This window comes from Sceloporus undulatus, chromosome 1, assembly GCF_019175285.1.
Source record: "Sceloporus undulatus isolate JIND9_A2432 ecotype Alabama chromosome 1, SceUnd_v1.1, whole genome shotgun sequence".
NCBI classification, from domain to species: Eukaryota; Metazoa; Chordata; class Lepidosauria; order Squamata; family Phrynosomatidae; genus Sceloporus; species Sceloporus undulatus.
The window spans coordinates 102,325,034-102,348,295 of NC_056522.1; the positions used below are offsets into that span (position 1 = coordinate 102,325,034).

Consider the following 23,262-nt stretch of genomic DNA (forward strand, 5'->3'; position numbering starts at 1 on the left):
GATTGTAGAGACTTAATTCGCTGGGTTCTAAGTTTGTCTCTCTTCCTTTATATCTTTACTCTGGAGAGTTTCATATAAATACAGAAATTGCAAGGGGGAAGACTTTGAATTTAAAGAAAGAGTGCGACGGATAGAGGACTGGGGAGGAGACACCGTGATCAGCACAAGGACATTAAATCTACATGATGGAACTTTACTAGTCTAATGATGTATGATATTGTGATCTATACATATATTAATTAAGGAATAATTTTTGTGGTTGTGTTGGTTGTAAGGGGCAGTAAGAAGAAATGATTAACAATTTATAGAATATCTTGTTGGGGGTACTGTTTGGTTTGATTACCTATACTAAGGAAAGTATTACAGTACTATATTAAGACAGAAAATATTACTGGTTTATTTAAAACGGGTGGGGAATTTGTGAAGAGATCCTTTTAAATTTTTGGATATAATCTCCCCTCCTCGCTTGAACATTTAGAGTGTTCCTACATTGATGTTGTATTAAGTAAGTTAGAACTGTATAATAAGGGGAAGCTCATTTAGAAATATTGAAGAGAAAGTAAAAATTATATCTTTTTTGGTTTAAAGATACATGCTGTGAAATTTTATAGTAGATACCATGTCGATAATTACTAGAACGGCATCTCAAAGAATGTTGGCTGCTAGCCAAAATCTCCCTAGAAGACCCTCCACAGAGCTCAAACTGCTTGACTCTAACCAGAAAGTATTGGAGGCCATTGAAAGAATGGAAAAAAATTTCAAAATGGAACTAATTCAATCTAGAGAAGACATACGCAAAGACTTCAAGAGAGAAATAGATGATTTGAAAGGCATTATACACAATCTAACTGAAGATTTGAAGAAAGCACATATAAAGATATCGCAACTTGAAAATAAGACTGAAAACATAGAAAAAAGAACACTTAATATAGAAACCCGTCAAAAACAAGAGGAAGAAGAGAATTTACGGAAGGAGGCGAATAACAGAAAAAAATGTCTTAAAATTCGAGGCATTCTGGAGGACCCTGAAGAGGACATATACGAAATTGTAATCCAACTACTAACAGAAATTACTGACATACCACTGGAAGTAATGGATCTAGAGACTGATAAGATCTTCCGTTTGAACTCGGCAATAGCTAGGAAAAAACAGCTTCCCAGGGACACTGTGGTATATCTCACACGGGAAAGAATGCGTGACAGGATAATTGAAGCTAGTTTTGGTAGGGTCTTAAAGGTTAATGATCAAGTTATAAAGATTTTCAAGGATGTGCCTGCTACCGTGTTGAGACGGAGAAGAGATTATCACTTTCTCACTAGACTATTGCAAGAAAACAACATTAGATTCAGATGGGAAACAGTAGAAGGAGTAACAGTATATTGGAAAGACAAAACCTACAAAATTAATTCAATAGATAAAGCAAAGAAACTGTTAGAGATTATTCAAAAATCGGGAAACTCTAAAGAAGAGGATGGGAAGGACATGGAGAAGGAGAAAAAGCAAAAGAAAACGGGGAAAAAGAAGAATCATATGGAGGAAGTTAAAGACCCTGGAGTAGGTGCAGAAGAGAAAGAGTCAGAAAAGAAAGAAATAGAAGAAGAGATACGGTTGGGAGCGACGGGAGGTTTAAATATAGAAGAAGAAGAACTGCTAGAAGGTCTAGAGGAAGTAGGAATCAATAAATTTTGGGACCCAAAAGAGGGATACTTCTCCCAATTAACTCATATTGGATAAGATACCACAAAGAATTGGACTGTGTGTCTGATAATTAAACATGACAAGATTTATATCTTGGAACGTGAGAGGAATGAACTCCCCATATAAAAGGAAGCAGATCTTTCACCTTTTGGAAAAAGAAAAATGTGATATCGCAGGAATACAAGAAACAGATATTAGGGGAAAAGATGTAAAATATCTAAAGAATGCAAAATTAGGGCAATTATTCACTGCGGCTAGGAACAAGAAAAAAAGTGGGGTGGCTATATATGTTAAATCGCACATTGTAGCTAAAGAAGTGCTTAAAGATGAAAATGGTAGATATATAATGGTTGAAGTTAATTTAGAAGGGAAGAAACTGTTGGTAATTAATGTGTATGGCCCACAAGGAAATAAAGCGAAATTCTTTAAAACCTTTTTTGAAAAAGTACAGGGGTACCCCGGGTTACGAAATTAATTCGTTCCGCCGCCGCTTTCGTAACCCGAAAATCTTCGTAAGGCGAAAAAGCCATAGGCGCTAATGGGGAAAAGCCGCGATTTCGTGCGAAATAGCGCCGAAAAGCACCAAAAAATTTTTCGTAACCCGAAATAACCTTCGTAACCCGGAACAGTTTTTTTAAATGGATTTTTTTCGTAACCCGGAAATTTCGTAAGGCGGCGCATTCGTATCCCGGGGTACCACTGTATATCAAATGAATTATGACAATTTAGTAATAATGGGGGATTGGAATGCAGTGATTGATCCCTTAATTGATAGAGGATCATCACAGAAGAAAATATCTAAAGATCAAGGTAAACTCCCGCAGTCCTTTTTTTATTCTTTGGAAACACTTTCATTAATTGACCCTTGGAGAACATCCAATCCTCATTCTAAAGGATTTACATATTACTCTGATCGTCACAAATCGGTTTCTAGAATTGATTTTTTTCTAATCTCCTCTTCATTATTCAAAGATATAACTGAAGCAGAAATCCTGCCAAAGAAAATCTCAGACCATAACCCGGTAGTCCTAAAATTGAGAAAGGAGAAAAAAACAAGAACCTGGAAACTTAATGAATACCTGTTAAACAATGATGTAATACTTAAACAAGCAAAAGATCAACTGAATTTCTTTAAAGAAGAAAATATGGATAGAGGGACTGATATCATACAAGTATGGGAAGCTTCAAAGGCAGTTATGAGAGGGTTCTTCATTCAAAAAAGCATCGAGCAAAATAAAAAAAGAAATCAGAGAATAGAATCTTTAAGCAGACAAATTAAAGAAAAAGAGGAAGAATTGAGCACAAACCATAGCAGTGTTAAAACTGCGAAGCAAATTAGGATCCTACAAAATCAACTAAGAGAACTCACTTTGCAAGAAATAGGGAAAAAACTCAGAGCTACTAAACAAAGATATTTCGAATCTGGAAACAAAGTAGGCAAAGTATTAGCATACAAATTGAGGAAAGAAAGGGACAAGAGACTGATTGTGGAAATGAAAGATGGGGAAAAACTTACACACAACATTAAAAGAATCAAAGAGATCTTCCAAAGCTACTTCCAGAACTTATATCAAGGAGAGAAATTAAGTATGGAGTTATTAAAAGAATGTGAACTTTATATTCAAAAGTCTAATTTAAGTAAAATCTCAAGTCACCATAAAGAGAAATTGAATGCAAACATTACAATGTTGGAAATTATAGAATCAATAAAGGCAACAAAATTGGGGAAAACGCCAGGTCCAGACGGATTCTCTGTGGTGTATTATAAGAAATTACAAGAAGAACTAACTCCGTTACTATATAATACCTTCAACACCATCAAGCAGAATGGAGTACCTAATACGTGGAAACATGCTTACATATCTCTTATTCCTAAGCCTAATAAAGATCATTCGGAACCCCAAAATTACAGACCCATTTCGTTATTAAATCAAGATTACAAAATATTTGTTTTTATTTTGGCAAATAGACTAAAAGGAATATTAAAAACAATAATTAACAAAGATCAATGTGGATTCTTGCCAGATAGACATCTAAACCAAAATATTCGTACAATGATTGATGTAATCGAGTATTATGATAAAAACCCTAGCTCAAAAGCAGCAATTCTGTTTTTAGACATGGAGAAAGCGTTCAATTCGATTAACTGGAACTTCATGATAATGGTATTAGAAAAGATGGAGGTAGGATCAAATTTCTTAACATGGATCAAAGAAATATATAAGTCGCAAACCGCTCAAATTATCATAAATGGAGAATTAACGAATTTGTGCAAAATTTCAAAAGGTACTAGACAAGGGTGTCCCCTCTCACCATTGTTATTTATAACCATAATTGAAATTTTACTGAACAACATTAGAAATAATGAAGAAATAAAGGGACTCAAATGGAAAAAAATGGAATATAAAATCAGAGGATATGCAGACGATTTGGCGCTGATAGTAGAAGAACCGCTGGGAACCATACAGACAGCTTTTTCAGTTATCCAAGAATTTGGTAAATTTGCGGGCCTAAAATTAAACAGAATAAAATCAAACATTTTGACTCTAAATTTGAAAGAAGCCGATACAGTAAAACTGGAAAGTATAACAGGATGTCAAATATCTAAAAAAGTGAAATATTTAGGCGTTTTCCTTTCAAAAAAGAATTCGGAACTTTTTGATCTAAATTACTCTAATTTATGGAAGGAGATAAAGGAAGATCTCTCAAGATGGGGAAGATTACAGTTATCATTAATGGGTCGAATAGAAACTATAAAAATGGCTGTATTACCAAAACTCCTGTTCTTGTTTCAAAATCTTCCAATAATTCAAAACGAAAGAGTTTTCAAAATTTGGGAGAAAGAAATTTCGAAATATATTTGGCAAGGGAAAAAACCTAGAATTAAATGGAAAATTATGAAAGAAGCCAAGGAAAGAGGTGGACTCGGGATTCCAGACTTGAGGTTATATTACTATGCGTGTACTATGATATGGCTAATTCCCTGGATTAGAATATCAGAAAAACCACTGTTAAACCTAGAAGGATTTAATAAACTATATGGATGGCATGGATATCTATGGTATAAGAGAGTCGAGGTGAACCGTCAGTTTGAAGACCATGCCATCAGGAAATCATTAATAAACGTTTGGAAGAAAGTAAAACAAACATTCTATAATCAAGTGCCTACTTGGTTGTCACCCCAGGAGGCTTAGAACATAACTCTTCCCTTAGAATCCACCACTCCTCTAAAATATAAAGAGTTAATTAAATGGCAGAACAACAGACCTGTATTGAAATCTAGCATGGAGTTGGCTGAGGAAGGTATTAATTGCCCATGGTTCCCTTATTTGCAGTTAAAGGAAAAGTTCTTGGTGGATGGAAAACAATATGGGTTTATGATCAAAAATAATGAATTGGATGAAATTATTTTTAAACCAGAGAAAGGTATGATTTCTAAATTATATAAACTATTTCTTTTTAGAGAGATGGAACAAGAAACTATTAAGGAATGCACAATAAAATGGGCAAGAAACATAGGTCACACTATAAATTTAAATGCATGGGAAAGAGTATGGGGAAGAGATCTTAAAATAACTCTGTCTATGGACATAAAGGAGAATTTATACAAGATGGTGCATCGCTGGTATTTAACCCCATGTAAACTGGCAAGAATCAACAAAGGAAAGGAAGGAAGATGCTGGAAATGTATGGCTAATCAAGGAACATTTTATCATATGTGGTGGCTATGTCCCAAAGCAAAAATATTTTGGAGGAAAATACATATGATAATTTCAAAAGTGCTTAAAAGACAAATAAAATTTGAACCTGAATTATTTCTTTTGAATATGGTGGAAAGTAAAGAGGACAGGAAACACTTAAAATTTATCCTTTATTTAGTAACAGGAGCAAGGATGGTTTACGCGCAGAAATGGAAAGATAAAGAAGTTCCTTCCTTAGATGAGTGGCTTATGAAAAGTCTGGAAATGTTAGAATTGGATAAACTTACAATGTATTTAAGAGGGAAATGGATAGACGACTCTGAGGATGATTGGACCCGGCTTAAAGAATTTTGTAACAAAATTTGGATATAAGATCTTGTATTAGTAGCCCTTTGGATCTCTCAGAAAGAATATATGAAAAAACAGCTGTAGGCTTTAAATAACAACAAAATTTTATTTATATATGCGACCTTTCTTGTATACTAAGTATGATCTATTATATGTTCCAACTATAAACAACAACTCCAAGTATTGTAGTAAGAGATGTAAGAGGTATGATATAACATACCTGTAACAAATCACAAACCAATATTAACCAAAAGTCGGTAACGACCTTCAGTAGTAAGAATACAATTATAATATTGCTCGAGATACAAGTCAAGCAAATAATAATAATAATAACTGTTTAAGGGTGGGAGGGAGGGAAGGGAAAGGGTAAGGTGATTTGGGATGTAATAAAAAATATTAAAATTGTAAGGTAAAAAAAATATATATATATAAAAAAAATTTAAAAAAAATAAAGCGCTGTAAGTTTACACAGCGCTGTACATCAATTTTTTTACATGGAAGAACCCCACCCCCACTCCTTCTGGGCCTCTAAGGGGGCCGAGACCTTCTCAGAGGCTCAGAAGGAGCCCGCAGGGCGCACGCAATTGCGGCGATCGCGAGCGGCCTCCTTCTCCTTCCCGGCCTCTAAGGGGGCCGAGGCTTCCTTAGAGGCCAGGAAGGAGCCCATAGGGCCTCCCGCAATCGCGGCGATCGTGGGCAGTCTCCTCACTCCTTCCCGGCCTCTGTGGAGGCCAAGGCCTCCTCAGAGGCCAGGAAGGAGGGAGGAGGCCGCGTGGAGGGGGGAGGGTGGTGCAGCCATGCACAGGAGGCACCACCTCCACCTCACCTCCTCCGTCCCAGGCCTCGCTGCCCTCCTCTTCCTCCGCCTCCTCCACGTGGCCATGCGCAGTGGAGGAGGAGGGCAGGGAGGCCCCGCGGGCCGCAGCCAACCCGGCTGCAACCGAGTTTGTCCCGGTTTTTGGTGGCACCCAGGACGGGAGGGGCCTGGTGCCGCCAAAACCGGGAAAATCACGGTTGCAGCTGGGATATGCAGCCGGGGGCAGCAATAGGCGGCAGGACCGGGCTGGGGCCGGTCCCAAGGCCTCGCCGGGCCGCATCCGGTCCGCGGGCCGTAGGTTGCCGACCCCTTCCATAGAGTATCATCTGTCACCCATTCACACTTCTTCTTTTCTTTCTTTTTCTTTTCTTTCTTTTTTTCTTTTTTCTTTTTTTGCAATAGATAGTGACATTTTGCATTCCTCCCTGACAGTGTCCCTGGCTTCAGCCCAGACTTTTTCTGGCCAGTTAGGCTTTAAGATGAACAAAATGTCCTCACAAAAGCCAATCAGTTTTTCCCCTGCTTCATTTCTTCATCCCAGGCCAAATTTTCTTACAATCTTTGTTTCTGCTGTATTTCATATTTTTGCATTCCAATTTCTTATGATTAATAATGAGTATTGCTGGGTAATCAATTTCCTTCTGTACTCCAGAATACAATCTTTCAATTTCTTCTTCTTTTGCTTCTGTAGTTGGAGCATAAACCTGGATTGTAGCTTTATTGACAGGCTTTTCCTGAAGTCTTACTGATATGATTCAGTCATACTTTGCATTATAGCCTTTGACTGCTTCTTTTAAATCTCTATTAATGTCACCCCATTTCTTCTTAGATTTTCATTTCCTGAGTAAAACACTGTGTAATTATCTGACTCAAAATGTCCCATTCTTGTCCACTTTAGCTTGCTCAATGTATTGCAAGTTGAATTTGTATTTTAAGTTTTATTTGTTGTTGTTGCTAACAAGTCGATCTTAGCTCATGGTGACTTTGTGGATGAGACATCTCCAAGACTCCCTGTCATCCACTGCTCTGCTTAATTCCTCCAAATTCATACCCATGACCTCCTTAATAGAGTCCATCCATCTAGCATTATCTTTCTACTTCACCTTTCCCAGAATTATTGTTTATTTTAATGAGTCTACCTTTCCTAGCATTATTGTTTATTTTAATAAGTCCTTTCTTCTCTTGATATGTCCAAAATATGACAGCCTAAGTTTTATCATTTTGGCTTCCAGGCAGATTTCTTGATCTGCTCTAGGACCCATTTGTTTGTCTTTTTGTCTGTCCATGGAACCCTTAGCACTCTTCTCCATCACCACATCTCAAATGAATTGATTTTCTTCCTATCTTGTTTCTTAATTGTCTAGCTCTCACATCCATACATGGTAATGGGGAATACAATGGCTTGTATGAGTCTAACTTTTGTGCTTTTGTATACCTTTGCATTTTCGGATTTTGTCTAGTTCTTTCACAGCTGCCTTCCCCATTCTTAATCTTCTTCTGATTTCCTAGCTGCAGTCCCTGTTCCTGTCAATGTTTGATCCCAAGTATGAGAATTCTTTTACTATTTCTATTTCCTCATTGTCTAGGTTGAATTTGTGTAGATTCCTTGTGCTCATTATGTTTGTTTTATGTTCAGCAGTAAGCCTGCCTTTGAACTTTCTTCCTTGATCTTTTTCAGTAGTTGTTCCAGGTCTGTGAGGTTTCCTTAGTATTATTGTTTATACATTCCATTTTTTGTTTTACAATGTCTCCCTTCCCGATTCATGTTTCTCACATTCAATGTTCCTATAATATGTGTTGTGCAGCTTCAAACTTTCCTTTTGCCTCTGAGCATGTCAACAGCTGAACATCCTTTTGACTTAAGTCCTGCTGTGTTTTATTTATTTATTTATTTATTTATAGAGTGCTGTAAAGTTTCCATGGTAAGGGTAAGGGTAAAAAGAGAATAAAAACCTGCCAAGCAACGTACAATCTAAAAAACAACAACATTACATGATTATCCACAGTGATACTCATAGTTGTCCTGTACTCTACCGCAATAGCTCATTGAATGCCATTCGACTTGTGAATTTCATCTTCTAGCACTATCTCTTGTTTCATTTTGGATTGTCTCATCATAGGGGTTTTGTGGTAAAAGACATTCAAAAGAAGTTTACTGTGCCTCCTTCTGCACAGTACTAACAAGTGTTAGCTATGGTGCTACTGTAATTGTCTCTGAGAGAATCTTCTCCAGTGTCACCCCCAAAATTGCGCTGCTGCCTAGAAATGTGCCTAGAAATGTTTGTCACATTTAGTCTGACCCCTCAGCAAAAGCCTGTCTGACATGGGAGAAACTATCAGCAGCACTGCTGCCAATCAGTATGGCCTCTTGCCTCCCAGAAGCATGCAATTTCACCACTGCAGAAAGGTAGTGCCATTGGTTGGAGCTAGTTCATACTCCATTCTTTGTATTTCCTCAGGAGGCATATTCTGTTTCCATTTATAGTTGTCTGCTTTTTGATGCAACAGGACTATCATTAATCAGGAGTTTTATGCTACAGTCCTTACTCCTACATATCTTGAAGTACAATAAGTATCATTGAACTCAGTGGGACTTATTCCTAAGAAGACAAGCATGCTATTAGTCTTTTTTAAATATTATTATTTCACTCAAAACAGGCTGAAGGAGGATAGTATCCAACACAGTAATGCTGGAATCTGCAAGCTCCAGCAACATAAAACTTCTATTTAAAACATAACTATAAACACAGAACATTAATTCTGTATACGAAAACCTCACAAGTAAAATATTTACCACTGATCATTACTTGATAGCTTTAAAAGGATTTCTTTTTTTAAAAGAAAATCTATTAGTAAGATTATAAACATGGAGGGTGCATGGAAAACTGGTGGAATGAGTACATACCAGGCACACATGTACACATACTGAGAAATACATGCAACTTTCCTATTAGAAAACAATGTCCGGAGGTAGTAAGTAATGAATCAAAGAAATGCAGTTAATCCTGTTGCACCTGTAATAAGGAGCTTGTGAGGATAGTAATGAGAGCATAATGGAGGCATATTTCAAAAGTATTACAACCTAGAAAGTGCCAGGTTGGCAAACACACTTAATTTCTCTAAGAGTACTTGTAAATGAGTCAACAAAAAGAAGTGTCATTCGTGCCCAAATGGCAACAAAAGTATTATATGTTGTTTCCTATGACAATCTTCTTGGGTTCTATCTAAGTGGCCAAAACCATTTGAACACTGACATTTTGTTTAGATTCTTAACCAGGGCTGGCTCCAAGGGGCACACAATTCCCTTGTTGCAACAGGTCCACTGGCTGCCAGTCTGTTCTTTTTAATGGTTTGTTGTTGACTGCTTTACGTTTTATTGGTAGTATAATTATACTTTTTTTTAACTTTTGTACAATGTAAAAATTTGTATCTCTTTTAATTTTTGTAAATCATCTTGATTTCTAGACTAGAGGAAAGGTGGGATATAATCATGATGATCATTATGATCATCATTATAATCAAATATCAATATTAAAAAATTCACCATCTAATGTTAACATTGGTAAGCCTTTTGTACTAATGTTCTAGCCTCTGACCATACTCACACAGTGTTGTCATGTGTGATTAAACTAATCACATTACCAACTTCAGAGGGAACCCAATTTGGGTTTTTGCTGTGGGGTCCAAGACTACAAATGGGTCAATGGCCCCACTCTTGATTTTCCCCTTGACTTCCTTAACAGCACTGTGCCATTTGTGCCACCTTCCCCTGCCAGATTAAAGGAACCAGCTGAAGGTATCTTGAAACTCAAGGGCATCTTGGAGTTGATATTGTCTGAGACATAACCAGGTGGTTGGTCAAAACTATTTCAACACTGACATTTTGTTCAAGAAAAATATAACAATATAGTTGTACTTCATTTATTATAATTTAGGACTTGAACATTTCTTAAAAGAAATGCAGGCAGTTTAAGAATTACTGAATCATAGCCATTATACTGAACCTAAAAAGATTCAAGCTACAGTCTTATGCATATTTACCTGTGAATAATCTCTATTTAAGTTAGTGTGAGGAAACAAGCAGACCATGAGGGTACCAAACTATTAACTCCCTTGAGAAACCTGTCTTACCTGTGGCCAATAGTCATGATTTCCCAATGCAGGAAAAACTTGGAGATCTGGGAAAAAACTTCTTATGGTAGAAGTCAAGTTACCAATAATATCAATGACAATTTTTGTGGAGAGTTCTTTCACTGGAACATGAGGAGGACTGTCTCTTTAAGGAAAAAGAAATGCAAAAAACAACAACCCAGTTTATGGTTTTAGAATATAATTTTTCTGTTCTATTCTCTTTGTAATGGTAGTTCAGTATGGCAAGAACAATTAATATTACAATTAGCATACTCAGACAGTTTGAAATTAATAAGGAAAGCATGCAAGGTTTTCATAGGTCATAAAGATTGTTTTATTACCAATTAGACAATTTTAAAAAAACAGCAGACCCTTAGAAATTTGGGCTTGAGTACAGGCAATTTTGAGTCCCTACTTCCCACAGTCTGCACCAACTCATCTATGGGAAGGAAATTTACTAATCCTTTCATTTGTTACCCTGTGGGATCTGGAGAGAGAGAAGGGATTGCAGTACAACATGTATTAGAAGGATGAGGAGTAAGCCCTTGATAGGATCCGGCATGGTATAGTGGTTTGAATGTTACGTTGGATTTCTGGTGACCTAGGTTTGAATCCCACTCAGCCTTGGAAATATACTTTAGGCAAGTCTCACTGTCTTCACCTTGGAAGAAGGCAATGGGAACCCTCTTCTGGATAAGTCTTGCCAAGAAAATCCTATGACAGGTCAGCCAGTGGGCTTCATGGCTCAGCATAGATATGAACCGTGGTCTCCAGAGTCATAGTCCAACACTCAAACCACTACGCCATGCTGGCTTTCACATGCTTAATAGTTTTCCATAAAAGAACCTCAATAACTTGTAATTTTGTGAAGAAGAAATCATTCTCTTTTTGTGAATTCTGTATCACCTAAAGAATTAAAATTCCTGCAATGGGAAAAGTAGGACGATGCCTTCCACAGGGCTTCAGAGAACAAAGCTAAACAGAATATATATTTCATCCTTAAAGTCAACCCTACATTTAAAAAGAAGAAGATATTAATCCACACATATTTGCTGCAAACCTTAAAATGATTTTACATCAGAAACACTGGTATCTTACTTACCCTGTCCATATCATGAAAGATGCCTGTTGACCAGAATCTTTTATGTATTGCAAAGCTGATAAAATAAGTCGATATGGAGAATCACACATAAAATCTCCAAACAGGCCAGGGTTGGAGGTGTTCATTCCTTTGGAAGAGGCACAAACCCCAGTGCGATTAGTTGTGATGTGGTAGGAGGGGTCCAAGTGTAAATCAGTGATATGCCAGAACTGGCCTGTTTTTGGAAAATTATAATGGAAGTTAAATGTAGATGTTTCCTATTTAAATAGGAGGAAAGCGTCAGTCATCACCTTGAATATACAGTATTCGTTAGATCAACATGCCTGCAGCAAGTTAAAAGGCTACAATATTTGTAGTTGTTGCTTCTGGTGTGTGTCTTCAAGTTGTTTCTGACTTATAGCCTCTCTAAGGCGAACCACCTATTATGGAGTTTTCTTGGCAAGATTTATTCAGAGGAGATTTGCCACTGACTTCCTCTGAAGCTGAGAGCATGTGATGTGCCCATGGTCACCCACTGGGCTTTGTGGTTGAGCAGAGAATTAAACCCTGGTCTCCAGAGTCATAATCCAGCACTCAAACCACTACGCCACAATGTTATTAACTCCAAAATGTTGTAGTTCACATTTCTGTTGCTAACAGATATCTGGATTTACCAAAACTTCCGAAATACATGAACTAGTTTATAACTCTGAAAGCAACTCCAGGTTTATTATTTTTCCTCTACAGCTGGAAAACAGTTATATACCTCTTAAATTCCTAACAACACCCATTACAACTACTGAGTGAACTAAATACTGAGTAGGATTTTTAAGAGCTAACTTGGAAGCATCCTAAAGGTAGGATATGCCCAAAGAGGTTTTTATTTCCCCCTACGTCTGTGAAAACCCGGTCACAAAACATTTTATAAACTACTTATCTTCAATCATACTTGCAATGTGAAAAGGACAGGGATGCTGCTACATGAGGAACAGAAGCCCAAAGCCCATTTGACTGTGTGAAACTACTAGCTGTTCTTCAAATCCCAGATGGTGACAGCAATCATTTTGTATTTCCTCTACTCAGTAATAAAAGATGTGGCTGGTTCTTGCCATTTTTGTGAAAAACAATTCTAAAAACCTGGAACAATTTAGTGCATGGAGCCATGACAGTTAACACAATGTCAAACTGCATTACCATAATTCTGCAGTGTGGCAGCAGTTCAAGACAGATAATAAAATTTCAAGTTTTAGGCAGAGAGTAGGCAGATTTGAGTACAAAAACTGAAATCCTAAAATGAGGGTTTAGAAACAACAGTGTATATAATATAGCAAATAAATATGTGTAGGCGGCTGGAATGGGGAGTTTCTCCTTTAAATAAATTACAGATATATCACACACTTATATACGTTATATTCATGTGCATAGATATTATTATAACAATAAAGCCCACCTCTGAGTTCTTAACGAGAAAAGCGGGGAACTTTTAACTACTATTGTAGAATCAAACTACAGTATTCTTTACTGTTTCATTCAGTGTATAATATACCTTTCCTTTCTTCCCTCAAAAAATCTCAGTGCACCTCTTGGTTCATTAGTTCTGAAACATATTAGTGTTGCGACTTGCTCAAATAGTGTATGCCAAAACAAGCAATATAAACCAGATCTAAGATCTAAATTTATCTCAAAGAACATTTAAAAGATGTGCTGCTAATAACAATTTTTCTTCTTCAGAAACCATTATAGAAAATAAAAAAAACTTGAGCATTGATCAAAGCCAGAACTAATATCTAGCACATTTTGAGTGTTATCATTCTTTTTTAGGTGCAATCAATACATTTTTTAAAGCCTGGTTACCACACACATATTCATGTGCCTGTATATTTACCAATATTTTCTCAGCTGTATGGATTTGAGCAACACAACAATCAGAGGAAACAGAGGACTCCCTTTGTTTACAGAAGAATTAATTTCTGCATTGAATTAAACAAGCTTGTTCCCAAAGATAGTTGGATTAGCAAAAGCACCTCCATTCATCTAGAGCTGCTCATTTCTGCCAAATTCCCACCCTGCCATACTGACTCTGAGACCTAAGTGCATTTGTCAATTTCAGTGATGAGGTTCGCTGAATCAATGAAACTTCCAGAAGTGCTGTCCAAGTTCTCACTGATTCAATGGGGCTGTTCTAGACCCTAAGCAAAAATTACTTTTGGGGAGGCACAGGAGGCTGCAACAGGAAAGAGTAGACGATGAGGCTCCAAGAGTTCATCTTGTGCATTTTGGGAGCCAAGGCAAAATTAACTCTCTAGTGTATATGGTGAACACACATTCCACCTTGTGATCATTACATATTGGAAGGTAGGTGGATAAAATGGTTATAGGCTCTGATGGAAAAGGAAAGAAAGAGCGGGACATAATAAAACTCTTTAGCAAATGAATGACATGAAGGAAGGGATCATAATATAACATAATACTGAGGGAAAGAGCCAAATCCTGCATACCTTCAACAGCACAGGTAATTCAAAGGTATCTCTACCTGCTTTATTTTGCTCTCAGTAGTTATTTGCTGTATTTCTGACAAAACCACCTCTGAATATTCCTTACCTATGAAAACCCTATGGAATCCATGGGGGCTGCATCCATGCTGAAGAAATAATCCAGATTGGCACCACTTTAACTGCCATGGCTCAATGCTATGGAATTCTATGAACGGTAGTTTTGTGAGACATTTAGCCTTCTCTGTCAGAGAGCTCCAGTGCCACAACAAACTACAGCTCCCAGAATTCCATAGTATTGAGCCATGGCAGTTTAACTGGTGTCAAATTGGATTATTTCTGCAGTGCAGATGCAGCTAGGGTAGCCCTATGTCAACAAGTGACTTGAAGAGACACAGACATGTTCAGCGATTCCCAGATTTTGGACCTCCAGGTGTTTTGGACTTCACCTCCCAGAAGCCTTAGCCAATTTGGCCAACAATCAGGAATTCTGGGAGCTGAGTCCAAAACATTTGGAGGACCAAAATTTGGGAACCACTGTAATTGTATAGGTGCAGTGGACCTGATAGTTAGAGCTACTAAAGAATACAAAATAATACAACCATAGAATTGCTTAAAGAGACATGAAAGCCATCTATTCAAAATCCGTGTACTGAGAAAGAATACTAAATACTCCTCTTTAGGATGGAAATAGAAATAACACTTTGCTACCACAAATTTAACAGTTCTGTCAGCAGATCAACCATGTTGGAACTTGGTCTAAAGCAAATGGTGGTACATTAAAAGTGGGGGTTCATGGATTAGTGCCTGCCCATCAGCTACCAGTTTGTGGTAGCTTTCCAGGAACAATTAACCAGTTATAACCAATGAACCCAAATATGATAACCATCCCTGTCATTTTGGAGTTCAGACGAACCTGGTTCCCACTTAAATCGATTTGCTGAAGCAATTACGTGAAGGGGGCCATACCCATTTAACCAGGTCTTTTGACACTGATTTTTTTCCATGTCTTTTTCACCAAATCGATTCAACGCAAGTGTGAACCAGAAGCAGACTGGAATCGATTCAAATTTGCCCTTCGGCCGGCTGGAGCCAAATCATTTTGAATCAATTCATTTGTGAATGTGAACCACAAGTTGGTTATTTTGATGCCAGAAAATACAATCAGGGCAAGTGTAGTGTAAACCACAATCCGATGCTGAATCGATCCATCGATTCGGATTGCACAATAGACTGCCCAGAGACGGATTCACAGGAAAGGTAGCAAGTTCACAGAAAGGAAGGTGCCAAGGGTTGTTTTCAGTTTAAATTTAGTTTCTGCATGGGATTTGTCCTGTATGATAACACTCCAGAGAGAGCTCTGGTGCCACAACAAACTACAGAGACAGTGCTTTCCAAACTTTGGTCCTGCAGGTATGTTGTGGACTTCATCTCCCATACTCCCCAGCAATTTTGTCTGAGGTTCAGGGATTCTGGGAACTGAAGTCCCAAACCCTTGGCAGACCAAAAAGCCTGGGGACCCCAGGAAAGATGTCAAGGGTCCCAAATCACACTGCAGGAACAATTTTCCAGTTTCGAGGGGGCTGCTTGAAATGCCCTGGCTCAGTCTTATTAGGGAATCCTGGGAAGTGTATTTTTGTGAGGCATTTAGCCTTCCCTGTCAGAAAGAGCTCTGGGGCCAAGGGATGAGAAATCTGGAAATGAAGGATGGAGAGAGAGAGAGAGAGTAGGATTGGGAGGAAAGAGGAGGAGGGGAAAAAAGAAAGATAGATTAAGGATAGTATAGTGAAAAGAAGGAAGGATAAGATGGTAAAGAAGGAAGAAAGGAGGGTAGAAGGAAGGTAAGAAGGGAAAGAATGAAGGTATAGAAATTGATTAGAAGATATTTAATAGGAAGTTATGAGATCTAGCAGGAAGATGGTATATAAGAAAAATATTGGGGAAATAATAAGAGTTGACGAAAATAGATGTTTTAACTAATTTTAACCTGAACTTGTAACTTTAATGTTTTTGAATTGTGACTAAATCTTATGTTTTATGTTGGTGGTGGGTTGTGGGGTGTGATGCAGAGAACACCCAGCTGACCAATCAGAAGGCAGCTGAGGTCCAGCCAATAGAATGTAGGCTGTGACCTTTGAACATTCCATGCGTCCGTTGGTTTTGGCAGTTGGAATGTTGACAGTTGGGAGTCAGTTAGGGTTTAGAACAGGGGTAGGCAACCTTTTTGAGCTGGGGGCCGGGTTGCTGTCCCTCAGACAACTGGGGGGCCGAAGCCAAAAAATAAATAATTAAATAATTTAAAATAAATAAATAAATAAACCGGGACAAATGTAGGACAACATTTTCAAATGGTGGACACTTTTTTTAAAAAAAGTGGAGGACACGCAAAAAAAATTGCTGATTTTTTAAAAAATGTTAATATAAATGCATGTTTCTGAGGCGTCTATAGACAATTGCCCCCCTTGCCCCTGCGCAAGAGAGGCCAAAGGCCCCGGCGGCAATCGGCGGCAGGACCGGGCTGGGGCCAGTCCCAAGGCCTCACCGGGCTGCATTCGGCCCGCGGGCCACAGGTTGCCTACCCCAGGTTTAGAATGTCAAAGGTTGAAGCTGGTGTTCAGTTGGGGAACAGTAGAATCCAAGAGAGGACTGTGTTCCGATAGTTCCTGAGGGGACAGTAGTTTGTTAGAGGGGGTGTTGGTCAGAGACCAAGAAAGGGTCTGATTGGTCCAGAGAGGGACAGTATTAGTTTGGGAGTCTAGAAACGAGAGACTCAGTGTAGCCAGACTCTAAAAGAAGGGTTACATAATTTCTTAAAAGTTACTATAGCCTTGGTGGCTGAGTTAGTAGAAAGAATTGCCTACAGAGGGACAGGGAGGACCTGTGGTAGTTAAAGTGTATCTGGGAAAAGAAGAATATTAGTAACAAAGTAAAGAGTACAAATGTAACGAAGTAACATGTGCCTGAACTAACAGCTGTTTAATGCCATTCAGTTCAAGTCATATCTGTTCAAACCCTTTGTTCAATAAAGTTCATATTTTGTTTTATCTAAAGGCTTGTCAGCCATATATATTATATCCACACTACTATATTATCTCTGAAGCCACATTGGCAGGGACTAATCTGTTCAGCAGTATCCTTGCGAGGATTTTTCCAGCAATGGAGAGCAGTGTTATACCTCGGTAGTTCGAGCAATCCGATTTTGCTCCTTTTTTCTTGTACAGGGTGATGATGACTGCATCTCGGAGATCTGATGGCAGTTTGTCTTTTTCCCAGCAACTCACAAGGAGCTCGTGGAGTTTAGCATGGAGTACATGACCTCCATGTTTGCAAGCTTCAGGTGGAATTCCATCAATCCCAGCAGCCTTGCCATTCTTCATGTGCTGTATGGCCTTAACGGTTTCTTCCAAAGTGGGAGCTATGTCCAATTCTTTCTTCTTCGGTTGTTGTGTCATCTGTTGAATAGCTGAATCTTGGACTACTTGGTTGGCACTAAAGAGGCTTTGGAAGTGTTCAGCCCATCGGTCCAGAATGGAAGCTTCAGAGCTAATAGGAGCTAATAGGAGTACTGCAGACATGGTATTTGCCCTCAGAGAACTGCAAGAGAAATGTAGAGAGCAGAACAAAGGACTCTATGGCGGGTTACAGATGGGCAGGGGAGGACGTCTTGGAGGTGTATTCAGCTGAATACGGAGCCTCCAGACGGCCCGTCCCGGGGGCGTGCTTCAGGTGTTGGAGCTTCCACATGGGGGGCAGTGAAGACGCCTCACCTGGGTCCGTTTCAGACCCGTAGCTTCCATACCGCTGCCTTGGAGGACGCTGCAAAAAGAGAGGCAGCTTCCTCACAGGCGGCCCAAACCGCGACTTTTTTTTCCTTTGCCGGCTGGCGGATGCGCAGCTGCGCAGCTGCAGCGCTCAGCAGCGGCGGCAGAAAGCCTATGGGCACATTTAAAGTGCCCAAGCCCCTTTAAAACTTTCCCCTCCGCTCTGCCCAAGAACAAAGGTGGTCTCCTGCCAGCTGGTGATCAGCTGGTGTTGGCATCCTTGTCCGCTTGCACTTTGCCAGTGTCACCAGCATCATAGATGCCTCCTCTCCTTTGGTCCCTGCGCTCCTGCTGAATCTGCAATGCGCAGCCACAGCTGTCTCCGCTGCCACCGCTGTCCCCCTGCCATCCCCCATCACCTCCCTTGTACATATGTAAATATTTACAGTTTTAGAGTTTTTTATTGTTAGGTGAAAATGGCACAGGAATGTGTGTAGGGGTTCACTTTAAAGTCCAAACTTTCCAAGCAGTGCATGCGTACATGTTGCTCTAGGGTTAGGGTTAGGGTTAGGGTTGGGGTTAGGGTTACGAGTCTTAAAATGCACTGCAGCTGTGCTGCAGCTTCCACACCTGCATGGCAGCTGACGCTGCAATTAAAGCCTGACTGCAAACTGTGCATGTTCCAAGACCCCAACTCATTATGCGACGCAGCAGACACGGAGCTTTTAAATGGGCAACTTAAATTAGCGGCGTAGCAATTCTGGTGTACCGGTGCAGCAGCTCTCATGGCTTCTTCCACTTCTCGATATGTGTCAGCATTCAGGTAGGACTGCTCCAGTTTCTGCAAAATGTTTGGCTGGGACCATATAGCTATGAGGTCAGCTGTCTCAGTATGAGACCAAGACGTCCCCTTGCCTTTTTTCAGGGTGCTGGTGGATGGCTGAGCCATCCTGCCTGGTGGCAAAGGGGAGCCGCCACACAGCTGTGCCAGGAGCAGCCGAACTGTGCCCGTTCCCAGGTGAAAATGGCGCAGGAATGTGTGTAGGGGGTCACTTTAAAGTCCAAACTTTCCCTTATCACTTTCTACAACCAAAACATCCGCCGGCAAAACTTACAACTTCCCACGATTCTAGCAACGCATGTGCACAAGTGGCTCTAGGGTTAGGGTTACGAGACTTAAAATGCGCCGCAGCTGTGCCGCAGCTTCCACAGCTGCATGGCAGCGGACGTTGCAATTAAAGCTTGACTGCAAACCACGCATGTCCCGGACCCCGACCCATTATGCGACGCAGCTGACACAGAGCTTTTAAATGGGCAACTTATATTTGCGGCGTAGCAATTCTGGCGTACCGGTGCAGCAGCTTACAGACGGAGCTGCGCACATACGCCGCAAATCAAAAAGAAGCGGAAAAAAGCAGCACCTTTTTGATGCCGCTTCTTCCCGCTTGGGGTGTGTGGGGGGCGTGTTCATGACGGCATTCAGGTAAGGCCCGTCTGAAGGCTCTACCTTCATGACGTCATGAATACACCCCTTTTTGCCCGTCTGTAACCCGCCTATGTAACATTTGTCGACCTCACCAAAGCCTTCGACACTGTGAGTAGAAAAGGTCTGTGGCAGATCCTGGAACGACTAGGATGCCCCTCTACCAAACTCCTCCAAATGATCATCCTGCTACATGAAGGCCAGCAAGGTCAAGTCAGATATGGCAATGCTCTCTCGGAGCCCTTTCTAATAACTAATGGTTTAAAACAAGGTTGTGTTCTTGCTCCAACTTTATTTACAATCTTCTTCAGCATGATGCTCCAAAGGGCTACGGCAGATCTCAAAGAAGAAGACAGCATTTATATACGCTACCGTACTGATGGTAGCCTGTTTAACTTAAGCTGCCTGAGGGCCCGCACTAAGACTCTAAACTATCTAGTCCGTGAGCTGCTTTTTGCTGACGATGCTGCCCTCGTTGCCCATATGGGAGCAGCTCTGCAGCGCTTCACATCTTGTTTTGCAACAGCTGCAGAGCTCTTTGGGCTGGAAGTCAGTCTGAAGAAAACGGAAGTTCTCTACCAGCCTGCACCACAGGAAGAACACTACCATCCCCACATCACTGTAGGCACATCTGTGCTTAAGTCCGTCCAGCACTTCACCTATCTGGGAAGCATCATCTCCTCAGATGCCAAGATTGATAAAGAGATTGATCACAGATTAGCAAAGGCATATAGTGCATTCGGAAGGCTTCACAAAAGAGTCTGGAGTAACAAACACTTGAGGCAAAGCACAAAAATCAGTGTGTATAGAGCCATTGTACTGTCTATTCTCCTCTATGGGTCTGAAACATGGGTCACCTATTGCCAACACCTATGACTCCTTGAATGCTTTCATCAGCGCTGTTTACGCACAATTCTAAATATACACTGGACTGACTATGTGACAAATGTTGCTGTCCTCGAGCAAGCAGGGATCACAAGCATTGAGGCCATGCTATTGAGGACTCAGCTGTGCTGGGCAGGACATGTTTCTAGGATGAAGGACCATCACCTCCCCAAAATAGTATTCTACAGTGAACTCACCATGGGTCAGCGTAAGAGGGGCACCCCAAAGAAGAGATACAAGGACTCCCTGAAACAACATCTCAGGCTTGGCCAAATTGATCACCAACAATGGTCCGCCCTGGCCTTGCATCGGGAGGCATGGAGACGCACTATCCATGATGCTGCAGCCTTCTTCGAAAGCTCACGCTGAATGAGCCTCGAAGAGAAACGACAACGCAGAAAGAACCGCGACCTGGAAACATCACCCAAGGAGACTTTCTGCTGTGCTTTCTGCAACCGGACCTGTTTATCCCGAATTGGCCTTTTTAGTCACCAACGCGCTTGTAGAAAGCGCGGGATGAGTCCTTCCTGAATCTTTGTTCGTGAAGCAAAGCCAGAGAGAGACTATATTATATAATACTGTGAACCTGCTACATAAGAAAGGGGTTCGTTACATGAATTGATGGCAGTGGGGTGGGATTAGAAAACCCCATAGGACTGCCATAAGGTGAAGGAGTAGTGTGCGTCACTCACAGGGGGATTGTGGGGTTTTATGATTTACTGTATTGTCTATTATTTTTCTACTTTTTACTGTAACCCGCCACGATCCACAGGGAGATGCAGGCTGAAAATAAATATTATTATTATTATGTTAATTGCATTAATACTTGGGTAGAAGTTAAAATGAAACATTCTTTAAAGTAACTGGAGTGATAACAATATGTATGGCAAACCTACGTTTTCTTCATTTTGTTTATTGCCCTTAATGTTAATAGAAATATGTATATTTGTGTGTGCCTTGTACATGTTTGCATGTCTGATATGAGTTTGTTTTAATAATAATAATAATAATAATTAAATTTATTATGTATTTATTAAAATTTATTAAATTTATTTTTAAAATGTATTAAAAATTATTTTTAAAAAAAGAAAGAGCGAGCTCTGGGGCCCAAGAGACTACAACTCCCAGCATCCCCTGACAGCACTGATCCAGGGCAGTTATCTCAAAATGGACTACTGTATTTCTGCAATGCGTTTTGGGCCTTAGAAACGTGGAAGCTGTGGCATATTTCCATCATCAGTCCTCCTGGTGTAGATAGTGGAAGAATGCGGAAGGAGAACGCTGTAATGCGAGGGGATGCTGGGAAGTGTAGTTTTGTGAGGCGTGTAGCCTTCCCTCTCAGAAAGAGCTCTGGGGCCAAAGCAAACTACAACTCCCAGCATTCCCTCATAGCACTGAGCCCTGAAGGCAGTTAAAGGGCCCTCAAAAATGGATTGTTTCTGCAGCGTGTTGTTCTTGGCTCTGAGGCAGAGGGAGGGAGCGAGGAAGACGGACTCACCCACACTCGAGGCCGCCGCCTGAGGCCTAGCGTGGGCGCCGTAGTGCTGGTTCCTCCCCAGGAGGCAAAGCAGGAGCCCCGCAAGCGCCAGGGCGAAGCGGGTGGGCTGGGAAGGCCTCGCCATGGCTCTCTCTCTTGTGACCCTCCTTCCCTTCCTTCCCTCAGCATTAAGGAGGAGGAGGAGGAGGAGGAGGAGAAAGTACACACACACACTTCCCTTCCACAACCACAAAGCTCTCTCTCCCACTCAGAGTGAAAGGGAAACCTTGGTTGCAGCAAAACACACTGCAGGAATGATGATCCACTTTGAGACCGCTTTACCTGCCCTGGCTCAGTGCTGTTAGGGAACCCTGGGAATTGCAGTTTGTTGTGGCACCAGACAGAGAGGGCTAAATGTCTCACAGAACTACACTTCCCAGGATTCCCCAGCATTACAGCTTTCTTCTTCCACGTTTCACACACCAGGACTGGTGAAAATGTGCCACAGCTTCCGCGTATCTAAGGGCCAAAACGCATTGCAGAAATAATCCAGTCTGAGGTGACTGCCCTGGATCAGTGCTTGTTAGGGCACCCTGGGAGTTGTAGTTTGTTGTGTGGCACCAGAAATCTTTCTGACAAGGAAGGCTAAACATCTCACAAAACTACACTTCCCAGGATTCCCTTGCATTACAGCATGCTAGGGAATCCTGGGAGTTGTGGTTTAATGTGGTCCCAGAGTTCTCTGACAGAAGGCTAAATGTCTCACAAAACTGCACATCCCAGGATTCCATAGCATGGAGCCATGGCAGTTAAGTGGTGTCAACCTGGATCAGTATGACCAGATGTCCTAACCAGAAAGGAGGACAAGGCACGGGAAAATGTAAGGGTTTGCCTGTAAGTCCTACATGGGGAGAGAAGGAGGGAAGGTTGGACAATGTCAAACTTGCATTAATTAGTTAATTAATGACTTAATTCAGAATATATATCCAGGGGTAGCCGTGTTGGCCCTATATCATAGTACAGTATCATCCCAAACCCACCAAACAGTGATACCAACCAAAATACACATTACACACGTTGCAAGATTTCGAAGCTCCACTGGTTTCTTCATCAGGCAAAGGTGTTTAAAAAATCATACAGGACAAAGAAAGAAGGAAAAATAATTTCTGATTTCTGACAGTTGGATGGAGGTGTGGATAGAGATCCTGAGACTTGTAAAAGCTGTTCAGATCAATAGAAATACAGGAAAAGTGTTTATTGATATGTGCAGCTAGAAAGGCAGAAGAACTGTTAAGAAATGAAAAAGGCGGAAGCTGGGCTATTCTTCCTTAATCAGTCTGTGAAGATGAAAGTGTGGTATGGGCCATGGCATAAATGGTAAGGGGTG

At 40.5% G+C, this 23,262-nt stretch overlaps 1 protein-coding gene across 1 annotated transcript in view; it reads right to left on the minus strand.

Moving 5' to 3' along the window:
- Positions 1–22,147, minus strand: part of SMPDL3A (sphingomyelin phosphodiesterase acid like 3A) — a 33,738-nt gene extending 11,591 nt beyond the window's left edge. Inside the window, exons 1-3 of the mRNA XM_042480145.1 lie at positions 21,897–22,147; positions 11,799–12,012; positions 10,697–10,841 (exon numbers count right to left, since the gene is read on the minus strand). Of these exons, the coding sequence (XP_042336079.1) occupies positions 10,697–10,841; positions 11,799–12,012; positions 21,897–22,020 (483 nt within the window). The 5' untranslated portion in view covers positions 22,021–22,147. The remainder of the gene's footprint in view (positions 1–10,696; positions 10,842–11,798; positions 12,013–21,896) is intronic.
- Between the last annotated feature and the right edge of the window lie 1,115 nt (positions 22,148–23,262).